The following is an 18,200-nucleotide window of genomic DNA, read 5'->3' as shown; positions in this document are numbered from 1 at the left end:
GTTACTAACTTTTAGATGATTGCGATCCAGTTCCATGTAGTCAGCCTAACCCTTGGCCAGATGATGATGCAAGGTGGACTAGAGAACAAGAAGAGAAAGATTTCCAGTTGAGATAGCCCAAGCTGCTGTGGTGTAACTATTAATCTAATCTAACTAATCATTAGTCGCTCTAATAGGGAGGGACCCAACAGTGTGATGAACCGGGTGATAGCAGGCCGCGGAGGCAAAGGTTCAGGGTTCACACACACACACACACACACACACACACACACACAGAGGCCCGCCCCCACATGCAGAACCGCACACAGATCTCTTTGATCAGCGAGCAGGAGGCTCTGCAATCGGCTTGATCAATGCCAGGGATATCAATGCGGCTGATTAGAGACGAACACAGCGAGCCTCTGTCTCCGCTGAAGGTGACAGGCCCGAGATGAGAGGAAGAGGAGGAGGAGGAGGAGGAGGAGGAGGAGGAGGAGGAGGAGGGAGATGCAAAGATAAAAGCGAGAGCGAGAGACGGACGAAAGACAAACACGACGAGACGCACAGAGAGAAAGAGAGAGAGAGAGAGAGGGGACGGGTGTTGATTGAGAGAGAAAAACCCGGTGTAAGACAGATGGATAGAGGCGGGGGGGGGGGGGGGGGGGGGGGGAAGGGAAGAAGAGAGAGAGTGAAGACGTCGTTTCGTTCTGATGAGTCTTTCATTTTTCCTCCAGTGTCGCAGGGAGAATCAAAGGGTCCATCTCTGCGTGGTGAGGTGTTGTGTTACGCTTCCCCCCCCCACCCCACCCCACCCCCCCACCGCCTTTGATCAACAGACAGGAACAGCCACTGCCCAGACACACACACACACACACACACACACACAGTTTTTGAAGGCCAACATTTTGGGATTGAAGCCGCCAGTAGTCGATATATGTGTGCGTCTATCCAATATATTTCTGTTTTTATGCTAAAATAAATTCGCGAGTATTCAGCATTTCCACCCATAATTTTTATTCTTATCAGGGTGAGACAGCATTTAGAGCTTCATGAGACACTAAAACTCTCCATTGAAAGCCAGAAAAAAAAAATATATATATGTAAATAATAATAAAACACTTTTTGGAATCCAATTAAAATATCTTCTTAGACTCAATTCAGGTTAAAGTCTTCCCATAGACAACCAGTGTAGTATTGATCAAATCTACAATAAATATCAATCAAACTGCATCATAATCCATCATATTGGTCTCCAACTGATATGATGGATATGATGCAGTTTGATTGATATTTATTGTAGATTTGATCAATACAACACTGCATCATATCCATATCAGTTTGAGACAATATGATGGATATGATGCAGTTTGATTGCTATTTATTGTAGATTTGATCAATAAATATCAGTCAAACTGCATCATAATCCATCATATTGCTCTCAAACTGATATATCAGTCAAGCCCCTAACACACTCACTCACACATGCATGAATACACCAAAAATGAATAGTGGCTGACTTTTTTTTTTTTTTTTATTGTGTCTCGATGTGTCCAGAGCCCCGGACGCAGGACTCGCAGGGCGTCCCGGACGACGAGGACGAGGACGGGGAGGAGAAGGGTCCGACTCACAGCGCCGGCGAGGAGGAAGAGGAGGGAGAGGAAGAGGAGGAGGCGGGGTTACAGTGGCGGGGTCCAGGTCGGTAATATATATATATATATATATTTACAACAGTGTGTTTTTCATGCGTGGAAACGGTTGCGGTTCCCTGTGGCTGTGTTTGCTCCAGCTCATCACAGATTTCCAAGTGTGGGATAGGTGTAAATTAGCTGTCCCATCATTACACTTGGTTCAGTGAAGTTTGGAATGATCTTGGAAAAAAAAGGAAGGGAAGGTTGAATTGGAATTGTTGGTCTGAGGGGGGAAAATGAAGAATGAAAATCTCTTCTAGAGTGAATTAAAATGGAATGTTTAGACGTGTTTTTAACGTTTTTTTACTATTTTTTTCTGTTCTATTCATTTAGATCAGTGATTCTCAACCTTTTTCATATCAAGGACCCCTAATCTAGTCCACATTAGAGCCACGGACCCCCATTTGATGAGATTTTGTTTCTCGGACCCAAATCTGAGAATATTTTTTTTATTGTCAGATATGATTTTGTATAGAATTCCATGACTATCTGTACTGTAGATAGAGAGATAACAGTGAAAATAATGAAGTTTAACAATTCATCAATTTGCCTGGGGACCCCCTGGAACGCCCTCAAGGACCCCTGGCGGTCCCCGGACCCCACGTTGAGACCCACTGGTTTAGATTCCAGCACACAAGACAATAACAGTCTTCCTCACAGCTGTGCAGTTGGCGTGATTGCCTATTCCTTTCACCTTTTAAATCGGCCCTTTTACCTTTTTACCTGTCCAAATACTGATCTGGGATCACACATCAGGCTGCATGAACGCTACTTTAACATAACGTTTTTTTATTTTCATTCTTTTTAGGCTTTCTCTAATCTTTACTAAGAATGTTTTAATCTTTATTAAGTGTTATTCTGTAAAGCTGCAGAAAACTCATCTCCCATGCTGTGTTTCCATTATTTTCTCTCAAAGCTTAGTTGTATAATATTTAGCTTTTATGTGAGTTTTAAAGGGATATTTCAACCAACATACCTTCATTTTAACCCTTAGCATTGTCTCAAGAGGATTCAGCCAGCATTGAATGCATGTGTGTGTGTGTGTGTGTGTGTGTGTGTTAAAGTTGCTGCTCTTCCAAGTTTTTTTTTTTTTTTCCCCCCCCGGTGTCCATTGTGCTGTCCTAGTGTTACCCTGCAGGAGATGTGAATGTGACAGGCCGGGGGAATTTATTCAACTCCTAACACAAAAACACACACACACACACACACACACACACACGGCCAAGAGGAGATAACAAGCAAATCGCCATAATTTTATTATTTATTTCCTCTCTTATCGTGGTTTGTTTGGTTATTTATTTCTCTCTGTCTGTTGTCTTCAATGAGTTAAACAATGCAAGAAGATTACCCGCACTATCTCGCATTATTTCCTTTTCAAGCTGCGCACGTTTTATGTACGTCTGTGCGTGTGTGTGTGTGTGTGTGTGTGCACTTTGGGGGGGGGGCACGTATACGCCATTTTGTGTGTGTGTGTGTGTGCACGTGTATTTTAATTCCTCTGGTGGGGAAGGGAGGATGTGTTCATTATCGTGCTGTCCCAGCCTTGTCCCTTTAACAGTAATTGGAGCGATATTAATTGCTGCTGCGGTGGCTGGTTGATGGTAGCACCGCGATGCTGCGCTGATAGGGGCCTTTTTTTTTTCCTCCTTCTCTCTCCTCCTCCTCCTCACAAACTAACTGCCGGGCGAGAGCGAGGAGGGAGGGAGGGAGGAGGAAAGAGGGAGGGAGGGAGGGAGAGAGAGTAAGGGAGAGAGATAGCCCCTCTATCAGCTCCGGAGCAGGCGCTGTCTTTATCAGGAGCACGATTGGCAAAAGGGAAACTTTGACCGGTCTGAATTTTTCTCTTATCGTCAAGACCCCCCCTCCCCCCCTCCCCCTCCCCTCCCTCCCTCCCCTCTCTACCCACTCCTCCTCCTCCTCCTCCCTCCATCCCTCTCCTCCCCTCCCTCCCTCCCTCTATCCATCCACCTTCTCCTCCTCTGGTCTCTCCATCACCGCTAACAACCCCGCAACCCCAGCCGTCGCTCCCCCTCAACAACACTTCGCATCTCTCCCTCTCTTTCCCCCCCCCCTTCATTTTTTTCATTGTTTTTGTTCTTCTCATTCCCCCCCCCCCTCTCTCTCTCTCTCCCCCTTTGTCAGGATGTTACAGTAGGAGTGGAGTCATTGGCTAAATGTTCCCTTGTTTGTACCAAACGCTCAGCGTCTATCAGACGTTTTCCCATAAACAGATAGAGGGGGAGAGAGCGTGTATTGGCTTGTATGGGGGAAAAAAAAATACAGGGTTTTATCTGCTTTGGGAGTGTTAGCGTTCCACTCGTTTCTCACCGTGGGTGGGTTACAGCCTCTCGGCCCTGGGACCAGGAGTTTCTAATTACCTTAAGGAGTTCATAGCTTGGTCCCTTCGATGCCAATAGTCCATGGGGATCGATTGGGTATGGCAAGGTGTGGCACTCTCTGTTACAGCTGCAACGATTAATCAATTAGTTGTCAACTATTAAATTAATCGCCAACTATTTTGATAATCGGTTAATCGGTTTGAGTAATTTTTTTAAGAAAAATAAGTCAAAATTCTCTGATTCCAGCTTCTCAAATGTGAATATTTTCTGGTTTCTTTACTCCTCTATGACAGTAAACTGAATATCTTTGGGTTGTGGACAAAACAAGACATTTGAGGACGTCATCTTGGGCTTTGGGAAACACTGATCCACATTTTTCACCATTTTCTGACATTTTATAGACCAAACAACTAATCCATTAATCGAGAAAATAATCGACAGATTAATCCACAATGAAAATAATCGTTAGTTGCAGCCCTACTCTCTATATCTTAGTCTGTCTATTTTTATCATTACAATGGGGAGTAAAGTTCAAGCCAAAATGGCAGAAATCTATTTGAAAGGCATATCTAAAACAGGGAGACGTGTCCTCCCCCGCGAATGAGTTGCAGTGGGTTGATAAATAGGAAATATGTATTCTCATGTTTCTTGATTGTATGCGTCAGGGAAAGGGGAAGAGGAGGCACCAAGATATCGTGTGTGACATAACAAGACAATTAAACAGACATTGTAGCGCCCCCCTTAGGCCAATCGGTGTCATTTTAAAAACTCTGGAACGGACCGATGAGACAGTTTCGTCAAAATCTGATCAGCGATGAAAGGGGGACAAGAAAGACTACATCTGATAATTTCTCACATTTACAAAATACTGTCAGTCATGAGTTCGTTGCTCCACTTGCGACGCAGATATTTAGTTGATGTAAGCGGGCTTGATAGTTGCAAATGATAGTAGATGGATTTATTTATTTCCTTTTACCCTGACTTTCATTAATGAAATCCTCATGACATAATCAGAATATCATCTAATAGTGAGACTGTTGAAACTCCACGTGCCTCCGAGCCTCTCGAAGTTTGTTGGTTTGGAGAAAAAAATGGGCGAGAAGGTATCTTACTCTTAAACAATCTCTCTCTTTTTTGGTCCATCTTTGGAATCTCTCCTCTATTTCTATCCCTCTCCATCCCTCCTTCCCCTACTTGTCTTCTCTCTCATCTCTGCGCCGGTACGGACAAACAGTCGAGGCTCCCTCTGCTCGTAATTGTCTCTGGCCCCTCTATCCCTCTATCCGTCCGCCCATCCATCCATCCGTCCATCCGTCCATCCATATCTCTACCTCTCCATTCGTCCGCTCTCTAGATGTTTATGTCATGGCTGTTACGCATCATGCCGAGGAAATATATGACAATCTCTATTCATGTCTTGAGGCACTGATCCTTAGCTTGGCTCGGCTCGGCTCGGAATATTACAAAAACAGAACTCTCTGTTGCATATAAATCGTTGCAGCGTTGTGTATAGAAATTCTGATTTTTTTTTAATAATGCTAATTTTTTGAATTTAGTAAAAAAAAGTACAAAAAAATCAAATCTATTGTAGATAGGTTGAAATCCAGAAATTCCTTTTCCCTGGATATGAAATTTCCCTTTCCACATACCCTTTGTGTTCTCTTAACTTATGATGATAACGATCTCTTAATTTATTCGCAGAAATGATGTTTCATTGTCCCAGCCATTGCTATTGTTCCGATTGAATATCTCCAAGTAAATGCCTGATATTAGCACAACAGCAACAACAACAAAACATTTTAATTCATCCTGCCAGTCATGTGTTTTTTTTGTTTTTTTTTCCCTGCTCAAAGATAATGCAATTCATTACCGGACACAACATTTTTCAATCGGCACATTTGACACCGTCTCCTCTGTATGTAATGAGTTGTTTATATGTCCATCTGAATAATTTCCTTAGTCATAGATGACAGTCAAGGCAGTTCTTTTTTGAATTTCTCTCTTTTTTTTTTTTCTTTTTTTTTCATTTTCTGTCAACAGCAGTTATCAAAACGTCGCCTTTTGTGGCCTCCACTGATATGAAAAAAACATGAAAATTAAAGAGATGATTGGATTGAAAGTAAACTTGGAATGGATTAGAGGCTTCAGCAATTTTCCGTTTCTGTTCTCCTCGCATGTGTTCAACCCCAATGTGTACTTCCTCCCAAAGCAATCAGGAAGATGGTGTGTGTGTGTGTGTGTGTGTGTGTGTGTGTCTGTCTTCAGCGACTTCGATGAGGGTGTGGTGGCATGGTGAGTGAAAGAGGCTAGGTGGTAGCTGGTCCCTATCAGGGATGGCATGATACGCCAAAGCCGCCTGCTTAATCTACAATGTGTCCATACTGCATGATATGCAAAATAAATTACGAAGAGAAGAAAAAAAAAAAATTATCTTTTGAATGACCTTGCAGGCTGGAGGGTTCGATATTTTCTCCCTCACTGCTTAAAATTCTTGATATGCAAATGGGTGTCACAGTAATCCCTTGTCATTCGCTGGCTGGCTGGCTGGCGGTCCCCACACATTTCTCTCCTTCCAGTACTATGTGTGAAGCCATTGTCACTGGGCAAAGAATATATTGCTAAACGGTGAAATAATTTTATAATAAGGAGTTGGACAAAATACAGGAAACATAGAGCCACTATTTTCCTTCAGAACAGCTTCAGTCCTTCCTGTGTCATCCTGCATCCTGAACTGTGTGTAGCTGGATGTTGGATCTTTCTTCAAGAAGGAAAGCCTCCAGTTCTTTGAGGGATGAAGGAGGTTTAATCTACTCCCTATAAAGGTTCACTGATGGTTTAGATCTGTTGATTGGGGCCGTGGAGGGGGGGGCGGTGTGTATGGTGGAATTATCATCTTGGAATATAGGAACATCATGAGGGAACAGTGTTTGCACCCCAGGAATGCTCCTGGTCCTGATATTCCCTGGCCATGCAGAGCAATCATCAGACCTAATGATTCCCAGTAGACAACTGCCAATACCATTACAAATCCACCACCATGTTTAACAGTTGGCAACAGACATTGTGGGCTGAAGGGATCTTTTGGTAAACCTGTCTGTATGGAGGAAAATAGGCTGAAAGACAACTCATCCGATTTATTTTTTCTATTGCTCAGGATTCCAGGTTTTGTGCTCCTTGCACCAGGTGATGCGTCTTTTTGTATCTGCCTTGGTTACAAGTGGTTTCTGAATGGCAGCCCTTCCATAAATACCGGCTTTGTGAAGCTCATGATGTACAGTTTTTTGTTGACTATCACAGAAGTGTTGGTTCAATTCTGTGGTAAATTTTGAGGCCTTAATTGTTGGTGTTTGGCAACTATCCCGTGAAGTGTCCATCTGTTCTTTATGGTGAGCTCCAGCTTTGCCACTGTAGTTTATATGGCATATGTTGTCATGATTTTCCAGACTGTTCCCCTTGCTATTTTATTACTAAATAATTTTGCAGTTTTGTGACTGATATATCTGCAATTCACTCACCGACTATCTGGCTTCTTTGGAACCGTTAGTTGTTACCTAGTCATGTTGCTTTGAAAAGATATAAAAGTGGTGACTGTCAGACCTCTTTTAAATCTGGCACTATCCTGCAAATTGAAATTCAACCTAACTTAACTGTGATTTCACTACTTCAAAGTCTTTTGTCATGTGGTGTTTTCGTTATTTTGTCCACCCCGCGTATATTTATAATATTATACCTTATCTGTTGTAAACATTTATACATTTTAAAAAGCATGCATGCTTTCCAAACAGCCGCACACACATTATAAATAGCATTGGAAGTAGTGTAGCACCTTGGCGAATTCCCTTTCTCTTCCCTATGAGCAGACAAGAGAAAGAGGATAGCCTTCAGTGCCCAGGTGCCTCCTCTCTCCAGCCCTATAGTATGTGACATGGATGAGAAAGAGGGGGTGGGGGGGGGGATCTCCGAGCTGTCCAATCCCACCCCTTTTGACACCCGGTCTCCTCCAGGGGCCCCTGCGAAGCCAGCCGAGCGAGGCGAGCGTTTTCCTGCTGGCCCAGCACTTCTCTACCTGCTAACCCCTTATCCTCCCCAACAGAGTTATTCAAATCACCTCCAATAAAGCATTATAATGGCAGGCGTAATAATGGTTATTATTATTTACCAGGCATGGTGTGTGTGTGTGTAGCGGGTGGGTGTTGGGTTATCATACAGTAGTTAATTATAATAGAGCATGCAGGCGCACTATATGCATATTATCGCGGCCGTGTAAGAGAGTCTAATTTATTTGGGGTGAGGGAAGGGATATACTGGGGGGTGTCACATTTGCATACCGCGCTCGGCTACTTTTCCCATTGAAATCGGCACGAGCGGCGCAAGGTGCACCCTCATCACTTTATCCACGTGCGATAAGGCCTTTTGTTTCTCAGCTTGATCCATCTTGCCACGGATGGCTGGGGGTGGAATTTGGAGGATAAGATGTTTGTGTTAAAGCTTCCCGTTTTCTGCACGGTTGCCAGTTTGCTCACCGCTTTGTGGAAGCTATTCATAGAAATCGTCCAGAGCCAAAGCCTTCAAGTGAGTGAATGAGAAGGTTTCATGAGCACCAAGGTGATTTTTAATATGTGTTTTCTATGTATCTTCAATCAAAATGATACTATGATACTTTTGAGGAGTTGTTTTGGAGGCACAGGCTGGGTTTTGCACATTCTAATGAAGCTTTACTGGAATACACATTATGATCAAGCCTACTAGTGTGTGTTTCACTAACTCACACTCCCTGTTAAAGCTTAAATATATGTGTGTGTGTGTGTGTGTGTGTGTGTGTGTTATCTGTTATCTGGTAGACCAGGAGCGTAGACAGTTAACTCCCGGCGTTGAGACGAGATGTCATCTCCAGACCGGCCGAGGTTAAAGGGGGTGAGCTTAGGATAGAGGGATGAAGCGTTAGAGAGAGCTTAAGGAGGAGAGGCAGAGGATAACATGAGAGGGGGAAAAGGGAGAGAGAGAGAGAGATAGAATAAGAAAGACTAAAATGAGATGAATGGAGAGGTAAAGATAGAGGGATAAGGGAACACGGGGGGGGGGGGGAGAGAGTAAAATGTGGGTAAAGGTGAGAGAGGGAAGTGGAAGAGCGAGCGAAAGAGGATGAGAACGGGGTGAGAGAAGTAAACGAGTGAGTTTAGAAGAGAGGGATGACTAATGAAGGGTGAAAGCTGGGTGCAAGTTTAAGGATCAACGAGAGAGAGAGAGAGAGCGAGATGAGGAGTGAGAGAGATTTGAAGTGGTGCAATATAGATAGCGAAATTAGAGGTGAGGGAGAGGGAAATAGGTGAGGCTGGGAGATGGAAGGATGGAGGGAGATGAGATTTATTAGGAAGGAGTGACAGTCGGAGCATCCTATTGGCTCCCAGCATCACAGGTTTGAATCTGGCTTATTTTTAGCATTCTCTCCCTTATATCCTTCCTACAGAAACACCTTAAAAGCAAGGGGATGGGAGTAAAGACTGGATACAGGCTCTGGATGGAGGGCTAAGAGTGTCGGGTGGGGTTAAGGGGGTCGGAGGGTAAGGTTAACCAAGAAATCTATTAAAGAAATCAATACTGTGTGAAAAGTCTGGAATAGTAGGGAAACCGACTATCTAAACTGCTTGTCAGAAGTGGGAATCAAACCCCCGACTCCATTTGGAAACCAGAACCCCTGGCGCCTTAGACCGCCTGGCCGTCCTGACAACTAGTGTGTGTGTAGGGAAAACAAGTTCAACAAGGAAAACATATATATGGTGTTACTTAGCCCTGTGATTCCAGACTTTTAGGACTTAGCTTCCATAGAAACTCAGGTTAACAGTAGGGCTGAACGATTTTGAAAAAACATCTAACTGCGATTATTTTGACTGATATTGCAATTGCGATATGATTCGCGATATTAGAGGGAATGATCATTTTTACATCGTTATTCTCATTTTCATTGAAAAACGTTTTAAAATGATTACGGTGTGATTTTTGCGGGGATCTGTACCAAACAAAGATGTTTTCTTAAGGCCAGGACATCTCTGCAGCACCACAATATTTCATTTAAAATGGTATTTTGACACATTTCGCCTTTAACAAATATTGCGCCTCCTGCGATTTGAAAATTGCAGTAGGCCATATTGCGATTTTGATAAAATTTTGATTAATTTTTCAGCCCTACTGTGTATATATAAGCTGCTTACAGCCAAAATGATGTGCTGATATTTATTTTAACGTCTATAAATGTTATAATTTTTTTAAAGTAATTATACAATAAATATTAAATATCAGCCAAACTGCATCATATCAGAGTTTGACCACACTGACTGGCTGATATGTGATTTTTAATAAAAGGCCCCATATTTCACTCTAACCCCTAGTTTCCAGATGCACAATTTTATAACGAAACGGTAAATAACAGTAGAGCTCCTTCAAAGCAGGACTGACCCACATCCATCCATCCATCCATCCATCCATCCCTTATACACTGGGAGTCACTCTCTCTCTCTCTCAACTCTGTCTCCTCAGTAACCTTCCTCCGTATCTCCGGCCGGCAGACTCCCTCGTCTCTCGAGAGGAGGGTGCCCCTGCTATAGCGGCCCCGTCAATTCCGCCTGTCAGTCAAAAGCGGTCGAGGATGATGATTGGTCGCCGTGTCTCCAGAGGGCTTGTCTTGTCAGCGGGGGGCGGGGGGGGGGTTAGACACCTTTTAGAGTACAGACTGCACTTTAAAATGAAAACCTGTTTGTTTTGTCCCATGAGCATACAGTACAGTAGGTGTTATGTGTGTTGGTCAAACTGCATGTGTGTGTGTGTGGCAGCCAATCAGGAGCCTGGCTTGATACAGAGCCTTTGTTTTCATGTGTGTACAAGAACGCAGTACTACTCTCCTTCTGTCCAACTCTCTCCATCTTCTATCTTTCCGCTCTCCTCTCCTCTTTCCTGCTCTAAGCCACTGCTGCCTTCAAGTGCTGTCAGAAATATTGTTATAACAACTTATAGGACCCAATAAAGTGGTGAATATGACTGGGAATTTTTACATGACACCTGACTTAGAGAGCAGAGTCTTATCAACAACTAATGGTGGTAGTAGTAGTAATGGAAGTATTTCAGTTTTCTGTCATTGGTTGGCATTGTATGTACAGTAAATAATTAGTGTATGAGTATGTTCCTGTTTTCAATCGTTGATTAACTTTTAGTTGTCTCTCAATAAAATATATGACAAGTTTTGGCTCATAAATTAATTGCAGCATCAAGTACAGGCCTCATGCTTATTCCTCTTCATTCCTCTACTGCAGCACATTCTGAAATAAATTCTAAAATTCAAAAATAAAACAATCACCTAATATCTAAAGGGAAAAAAAGGACTCGAACGGTATATTCTGAACTCGGGAGTGAAAGTTCACGAGTCGCTCCACCTCCCTCCCTCCGCCTCCCACTCTCCATCCGCACCGCATATTCTGACTGACACACTCACCACCCCCCCACCCCCACCCCACACACTCCTCTCCTCCGCCATCTCTCCCTCACTCCAGCCCGTCTCTCCCGAACGTGTCACTCTCATCCTCCGACCCGCGATGATTGATAGGCGGCGGGGGCCATAATCTGAAGGAACATTTCTCCCAGTGCCTGTCCGGCTCCTATCAAGGGCAGGGCCTGTGGCGCTGGTTTGGTGGGTCGGGGGGGGGGGGGGGGGGGGGGGGGGGGGGGGGTCGGGACGTTGGCATGCCGATTACCGCCCCTATCAGATGCCTGGCTTCTCCTGCAGCCGCTGCACCACATCCTGCATACCTTCCTCTCGAGCACATGTTTGCGTTGCGATACTTGTCGGGACGTTCCATCAACTGCGTTCATTCCCCCCAGAACCCAGAATTTCTCCAAATTTGAGAGTGAAATCCAACGCGTTTACAGGATTTCTAGGTATTCAAATTCAACTTTTTCTATTCTTAACCCTTAACTCAAGTCCTAACCCCTATGTAGAAGTGAGGACCGGCCAAAATGTCCCCACTTTGCAGGATTTTTACTCGTCTTTCTATCCTTGCGAGGACGTTACAGAGTACAGAAGTACAAAAATACACCCACACTCTTTCTGCCTTGCTTTCCTGTCCTCATGATCTCTCTCTCTCTCTCTCTCTCTCTCGCTCTCTCTCGCTCTCTCTCTCTCTCTCTCTCTCTCTCTCGCCCTCCTCTATCTCTTCCTCACCAGCTTCCTTCCCAGGGTTATTAGCCCAGAGTTGCTCCAGCGCTTTTATTTCACGTCCGACGAAGTGTGTGTGTGTGTGAGTCAGAGTGTGCAACAATAATAAAAGACTTCAGTCGCTTTTGTGAATATATATACACGTAGGCCTACTAAAAACATAACATCATAATAACCCACTTTAAAATGTTTTGTTCTGCTTTCTCAAGAAACTTCGAGGAACTTGGCACCAAATTAACCTTTTCACCTTTTGGGGAAAAAGTGACACTTCTATCTTACAAAGTGAAAGTAAAAGAAGTATAGTAGGCAGTTGAATTGGTTGACAAAATAATGACACTTTTACAGACTGGATGCTTTATATTTTAGAAATATTGAGTTGTTATATAGGTATAAAAGTGTTTTTTTTTTATCAAAATAGAGAGTTTTGGAAATGAACTGAAGGAAAATAAACCCCATTTATGTATTTTAGGGAAGAACCAAAATGTAAGAAGTAGAATCATAATATCCTCTGTAAAGCTTCCCCTGCTGTTGCCATTCCACCAGCCATATTACAGGAAGAAAGCTTTAGTGCTGGGGCGTTTGTGTACTCTCTCTCTCTAGATTTGGACACCGAGCACAGGAGTGAGGAGGGGAAGAAGAAGAAGAGAGAGAAAAAAAAAAAAAAAAAGAATCACCGTGTTTTACAGCCCCTTTCTCATGTCCCCACTGTTTGCTCGCTCTCGTTTTAATTTTGCGAACCTCCGAACGACCCCGAGTGTGTCGAGCGCGTCTATCGCTCTTTAACTTTTTTTCCGCCGGTTTTTCTCTCTCTCTCTCTCTCTCTCTCTCTCCCTCTCTCTTCCCGGGCCCCTCCGCCGCTCGCCCGATACCGGGCCTGATTGAAACGTCCTTCCGCGGGGAGCCAGAAGGAGTTGTTAAAGCAGACATGAATTAATGATTGAATTAATTATCGGAGTCACATACCGTACAATTAATTTTGTGGCTTTGCCTCAGTCTTTTTTTCTCCCCCCCCCCCCCCCTCTTCTCCTCTCCCCGCCCGTCTGCCGCACGGAGAATGTCAAGAAACATTTTCTAATTAATTTATGTGTGATTATCAGGGATAGTTTCTGGAAGGTCTCCACTTTCAATTTGTGAAAGGCTATAGCGGGAGAGAGAGAGAGAGAGAGAGAGAGGGGAAGGCTGCGAGAGATGGAGGTGGGAACGTGGATCGGAAGGGCGGGCGGGCGTGCACGTACGGTACGCGCTCACACACACACACACACACACACACACACACACACACACACTCAGACTCGTTGAGGTGCGTGCACACACTCACTTTCTCTCTCTCAGACTGCACAGACATGATTTCACGTTAGAATCGCTCTCCCGAGATTTCCTCCCCGTTCCTCGAATCTCCACTCTCTAATGCTTGTGGTTTTGCTTTGAATCTGTATGTGAATATAATGGAAACTGTTGAGAAGAGGATGCATCAAACATACAGTATGTTAGCAATGTGCTCAAACACTTTAAAGACCTTTAAAGTAATAATCCACAACATTTTTTCTACTCTATTTCCTATTGTTATAACACAACAGTGATTCAAACTATATCCAGTTCGTGAAAGCTTTTACATTTGCTGTTCTAAACATTCGGTGTCTGATGGCTCTTTCACAGGAAGTGATGCGTTTTATGTTCCCCAGTTTGTTTGGAATCCATAGAAGAAGAACCGGGTAGTTAGTAGCATGAGCAGCGATAGCCACCGTGGCTGAACAGACGAAGAAAAGAGAAACTCAAACTGCATCAACAGAAAATCCAAGCTCCGCCCACACTGTTTGATTGACAGGTGAAGTGCAGTGCAGAAACACCACAGCAACGAGCGCTTAGCAACAAAAAATAAACAGAAAACGAGGAACTCGAGGATTACCACTTGAGCAAAAACCAATGGACATGATTTTATAAGAACGTATTGTAAGCATGTTGTTTCCTTTACATGTTTCTGTCTTGTGATTGGTTGGATTAGGCCAGACTCTCTTTCTCTCTCACCCACACACACATACAGAGACTTAATTTTTTTTATCAGCAATAAATAAAAAAATCTCCGCCACCAGTCAGGTGTTTGAACTCCAAAATGAAGTTTTTGCATGTGAATGTCAGCATTCTTTGCATTTCTGTTTGTCTTTGGTGAGGAGGGAGGGAGGGGGGAGGGGAGAGGGGGGCATCGTTGTCACTTGTTCTGTTTTCACCCCCCTTCGTCCTCTGAACAAGAAAAAAAAAAAAAAAAACGCTTTAAGTTTTTTTTTTTTTTTTTTTTTTTTTCCCATTATTTTATCTTTCTTCGCATATTTGTGAATTTGCATGTTCGCTTCTTGCTCTTTTCTGCCGGTGTATGTGTTTTGCAGATAAAAGTTCAGCGGTGCAGTTAAGAGAAATTAGTTGGGTAAACAGTGGTAAATGTCAATGATAAAGTTCTGTTGAAGCTCATCTGATTAGCGGGGGGGCTACGCAGGTGTCTTATCTCGCCTGTGCAACAGAGGGTAAAATGGAAATGATTGCGTGGTCCTGAGCAGCAGATGCCTATCCCCCAGAAATGTCTATCTGCCGCCGGAGCCGGAGCCGAAAGCCGAAAAGCCCCCGCCGGACTCCGGGGACCCAGGGGTGCTGCCGGGGGAGGATCATGGAGAGAGAGAGAGAGAGAGAGAGAGAGAGAGAGTCAGACGGAGGGCCTCGCATGAGTTAACGTTATTCGATGATGCGAGCGGACGTCAGGGTATCTGTCAGGTTTTCCGAAAGCCAAAATTTGCGATTATTTTTTAAGGCCTTTTTAACGCTCCCTGGAAATTGAAATTTAAGAGGGAAGAAACAAAGCAGGCCAAAGCAGCCGATTTCTGATTGATCATAGCTAATGAAAGTTGCGATGCGCAGAATAAGAAAGAAGGACAAGAGGAAATTAATTGTTAAGGGGCATGGAAGTCCAACTGTGTTTAGTAAAGCAGATAAGATGCATAATTTACTACTGACCCTGTTGTGTGTTAATCTATGAGTGGACATGCAGTCATTACATGGTGAAAAAATTAAACCGTTAATAACTGTATGTAAGACATTTTAATACTTTCTAAAGCCTCCCTAAAAGCCTTCATTTTCTAAATAAGACTTTTTCAGACTTTTTTCGAGAATGTTCTATTTCAGAGATACAGGCACACTAACACACTAGAGAAGAAGAGAAAATAACTCAGATTTCACCGAACACATATAGCACATTTCATATTCAGTAGTGCAGTGGTTCTCAACGTGGGGTCCGGGGACCACCAGGGGGTCCTTGAGGGGGTTCCAGGGGGTCCCCAGCAAATTTACAAATTCTTAAAGTTCAGCATTATTTATTATATTTACAAGAAGTGAACAATTAGAGAATGTAGAAGAATAACTTTTGATCATAGTACCTCTGTTATCTCTCTACCTGCAATACAGACAGTAATGAAATTCTGGAATAAATCATATCATAATAAAAATATTCTCAGATTTGGATCTGAGAGACAAAACCTCATCAAATGGGGGTCCGTGGCCCTAATGTGGGCTAAATTTGGGGTCCTTGATATGAAAAAGGTTGAGAATCTCTGTAATAGTGCATATTTAAGGAGGCAGTTGAGACTAAGGAACAACTGTAATTAATTTCTTAGATGTATTCCCATACTTCCCACTCTGAATTCTTCATAGCTTTTATACATATAACCCCAATTGTTTATATTCTATTTTTACGTATATATCCCTTTTATCTTGGCTGTATCCTGTTACTACCTGCTGCCGCATCGACTCCATTTCCCCACAGCGATCGTTAAACTTTCATCTCATATGAAGGAATAAGACAGGGGGACATTACTTCTGCCGAAATGAGTGTGAAAGGAGAGAGAGAGAGAGATGGGATTTGTCATTATATGTAAACAGGCTCATATGCAGCTCGCCTCTTCCTAATACCATAGGCCTCATTTGTCCTCATTTGTCCCGTCTCTCTCCCCAGGAGGACCGGGACTGGGATTTGTCATTCAGCAGAGGTTAAACCCCACCTATTAGCGCGGGGTCGGAGTGGCACGGCACGATAAAGATTTCCTGTTGCGCGGTGTCAAAAAATCGATAGCTCCGCCGCGATGCGCTCATTTGATATCAACAATAGTCTTTTTAAAAAAAATCAATTAGGCCGGATAGAGGAGGAACGTCAGTGTCGGGTTACACCTGTTTTCTGTTTCTTCCCCCCCCCCTCCCTCCTTCCTCCCTCTTCCTCATTGATATCCAATCAGGGGATGTGCATGCGTGACGACCTGCACGCTAAGTTAGGTTGACTCTACACGCGGTCGGGAGTTGAGTTGATCATTGCCCAGTGAGTCAAGGCTCTGTGACACCCTGATGAAAGTGATTACAGAAGAGATTCCTGGTACTGGGATTAGATAATGTTCAACAAATGTATTATTTTATGCAGTTTTTGCTTTATTAGGTGATACATTTTTGGCTGGGGCTGTACAGGGATGATGGGAATTCACCAGTATATCAAGCTTCATCATTAAAGACACCATCCAGGAATTCATCTGACCCATTTGAGTCGGTCCTATTGAGCCTATTGAGTCACTTTACTGTCGCATTACAAGCAGATAAGCCCAGTAGAAGCAGAGATAAATTACATTCACCTCAGTATTATGTCATTAACTGTCCACTTGCCTCATAAAGTATTAAACCCCCTTACATTTTCCCCACATTGTGTTTATTATAGCATGCTCTAACAATGTGGTAACAATACACCCTACCGCTCTAAACCTTTCCTAATCTCAAAATGCATTGACATCATTTCACTTATTTAATTTCACTTATTTAAAGGACAGAAACCTGGAAAAGAAAAATCCGGACGGGAGCCGAAAGTCCCGAAATGAGGCCGACACTCCCGGTCTATTCTTCCGAACATCTGTCCACCAACCTCAGCTTTCTCTCTCTCTCTCCCTGTCTCTCTCCTTCCCTGTCTCTCTCTCCCCCACTCATCGGTTAATTGCGTTAGTCATTTCATTAATGACGGACTGATTGTTTTATTGTGTTGGCTTGTCAAAGACGCCTGGACGCCCCAGTGGCTGCTGAAGCGTCCGTATTGATAAGGCTTTGTGTGTGTGTGTGTGTGTGTGTGTGTGTGTGTGCGTGTGTGGTGGTGGTAGGGTGCATCGGGTTGGACGGTGTGTATGAGCTGGATGTGTGTGCGTGCAAGTTGTGTCTTTGTGTGTTTGGCTGCTGTGTGTCTACGTATCATTTTGTGTCGGTGTTTGTGTGCGATGTGCGTTGACGTGTGCGTGTGTGTGTGTGTGTGTGTGTGTGTGTGTGTGTGTGTGCGTGCACATACACACATACAATGTCAGAGCTAAATGAGTACGGCAGTGTGGATTCTGTGGAGCTGGATGATATTGATAACAACCCCAACCTGCCTTGTCTTTTTGGGAATGGGTCATCTAGCATCAGAAAGAAGTGCTGTGGTGAGTGTGTGTGTGTGTGTGTGTGTGTGTATAGCAGTGATGGGGGTGGTATCAGACAGAGCAGTGACAGTAGTAGTGGCTAGTGCAGCCATATTGATAAGGAGCGCTGGGTTATTATGGAGGTCTGTGGTGGGCAGGAGGGGTAATTAACAGGGATTAGGATTGTAGGAGGCCCCGCGCTGCCCTGGTGAACACAGCTAACCTGCTGGGATTAGCAAGCAGCACTCATTAGTGCAGGTGCACCGATAGCACTTTATATGAACTGATATGAGCACAGAGTATTTTATTTGGTAGATCGGCTGATACAAGTGCTCAATTTAGTCATTCATGCTGCCTAACAACAGGAACAAGCATTTACATGTGTAATATGTAATTTATAACAATTCTCAATCACATAAGTAACAAAGATAGATGACTATAATATAATAGAAAATAGACTACATAACATATGATAGAGGATATACAGTAGGTTCTCTTTTTTTTTTACACTGGGCCAATGGCTTATTGTTAA

The 18,200-nt window shown here is 43.6% G+C and overlaps 1 protein-coding gene across 1 annotated transcript in view; it reads left to right on the top strand.

Annotated features, from left to right (window-relative positions):
* The first annotated feature begins 1,523 nt into the window (after nt 1-1,523).
* zfpm1 (zinc finger protein, FOG family member 1) overlaps nt 1,524-18,200 on the top strand; it is a 41,521-nt gene continuing 24,844 nt past the window's right edge. The window contains exon 1 of the mRNA XM_071517727.1: nt 1,524-1,674. Within this exon, the coding sequence (XP_071373828.1) occupies nt 1,524-1,674 (151 nt within the window). The remainder of the gene's footprint in view (nt 1,675-18,200) is intronic.

Source organism: Centroberyx affinis, unplaced genomic scaffold (assembly GCF_046629955.1).
Source record: "Centroberyx affinis isolate AG114_WGS23_722 - 3 ecotype Tasmania unplaced genomic scaffold, CSIRO-AGI_Caff_v1 ptg000515l_1, whole genome shotgun sequence".
In the NCBI taxonomy this organism is placed as follows: Eukaryota; Metazoa; Chordata; class Actinopteri; order Beryciformes; family Berycidae; genus Centroberyx; species Centroberyx affinis.
This window is presented reverse-complemented; position numbering and strand designations above follow the sequence as displayed.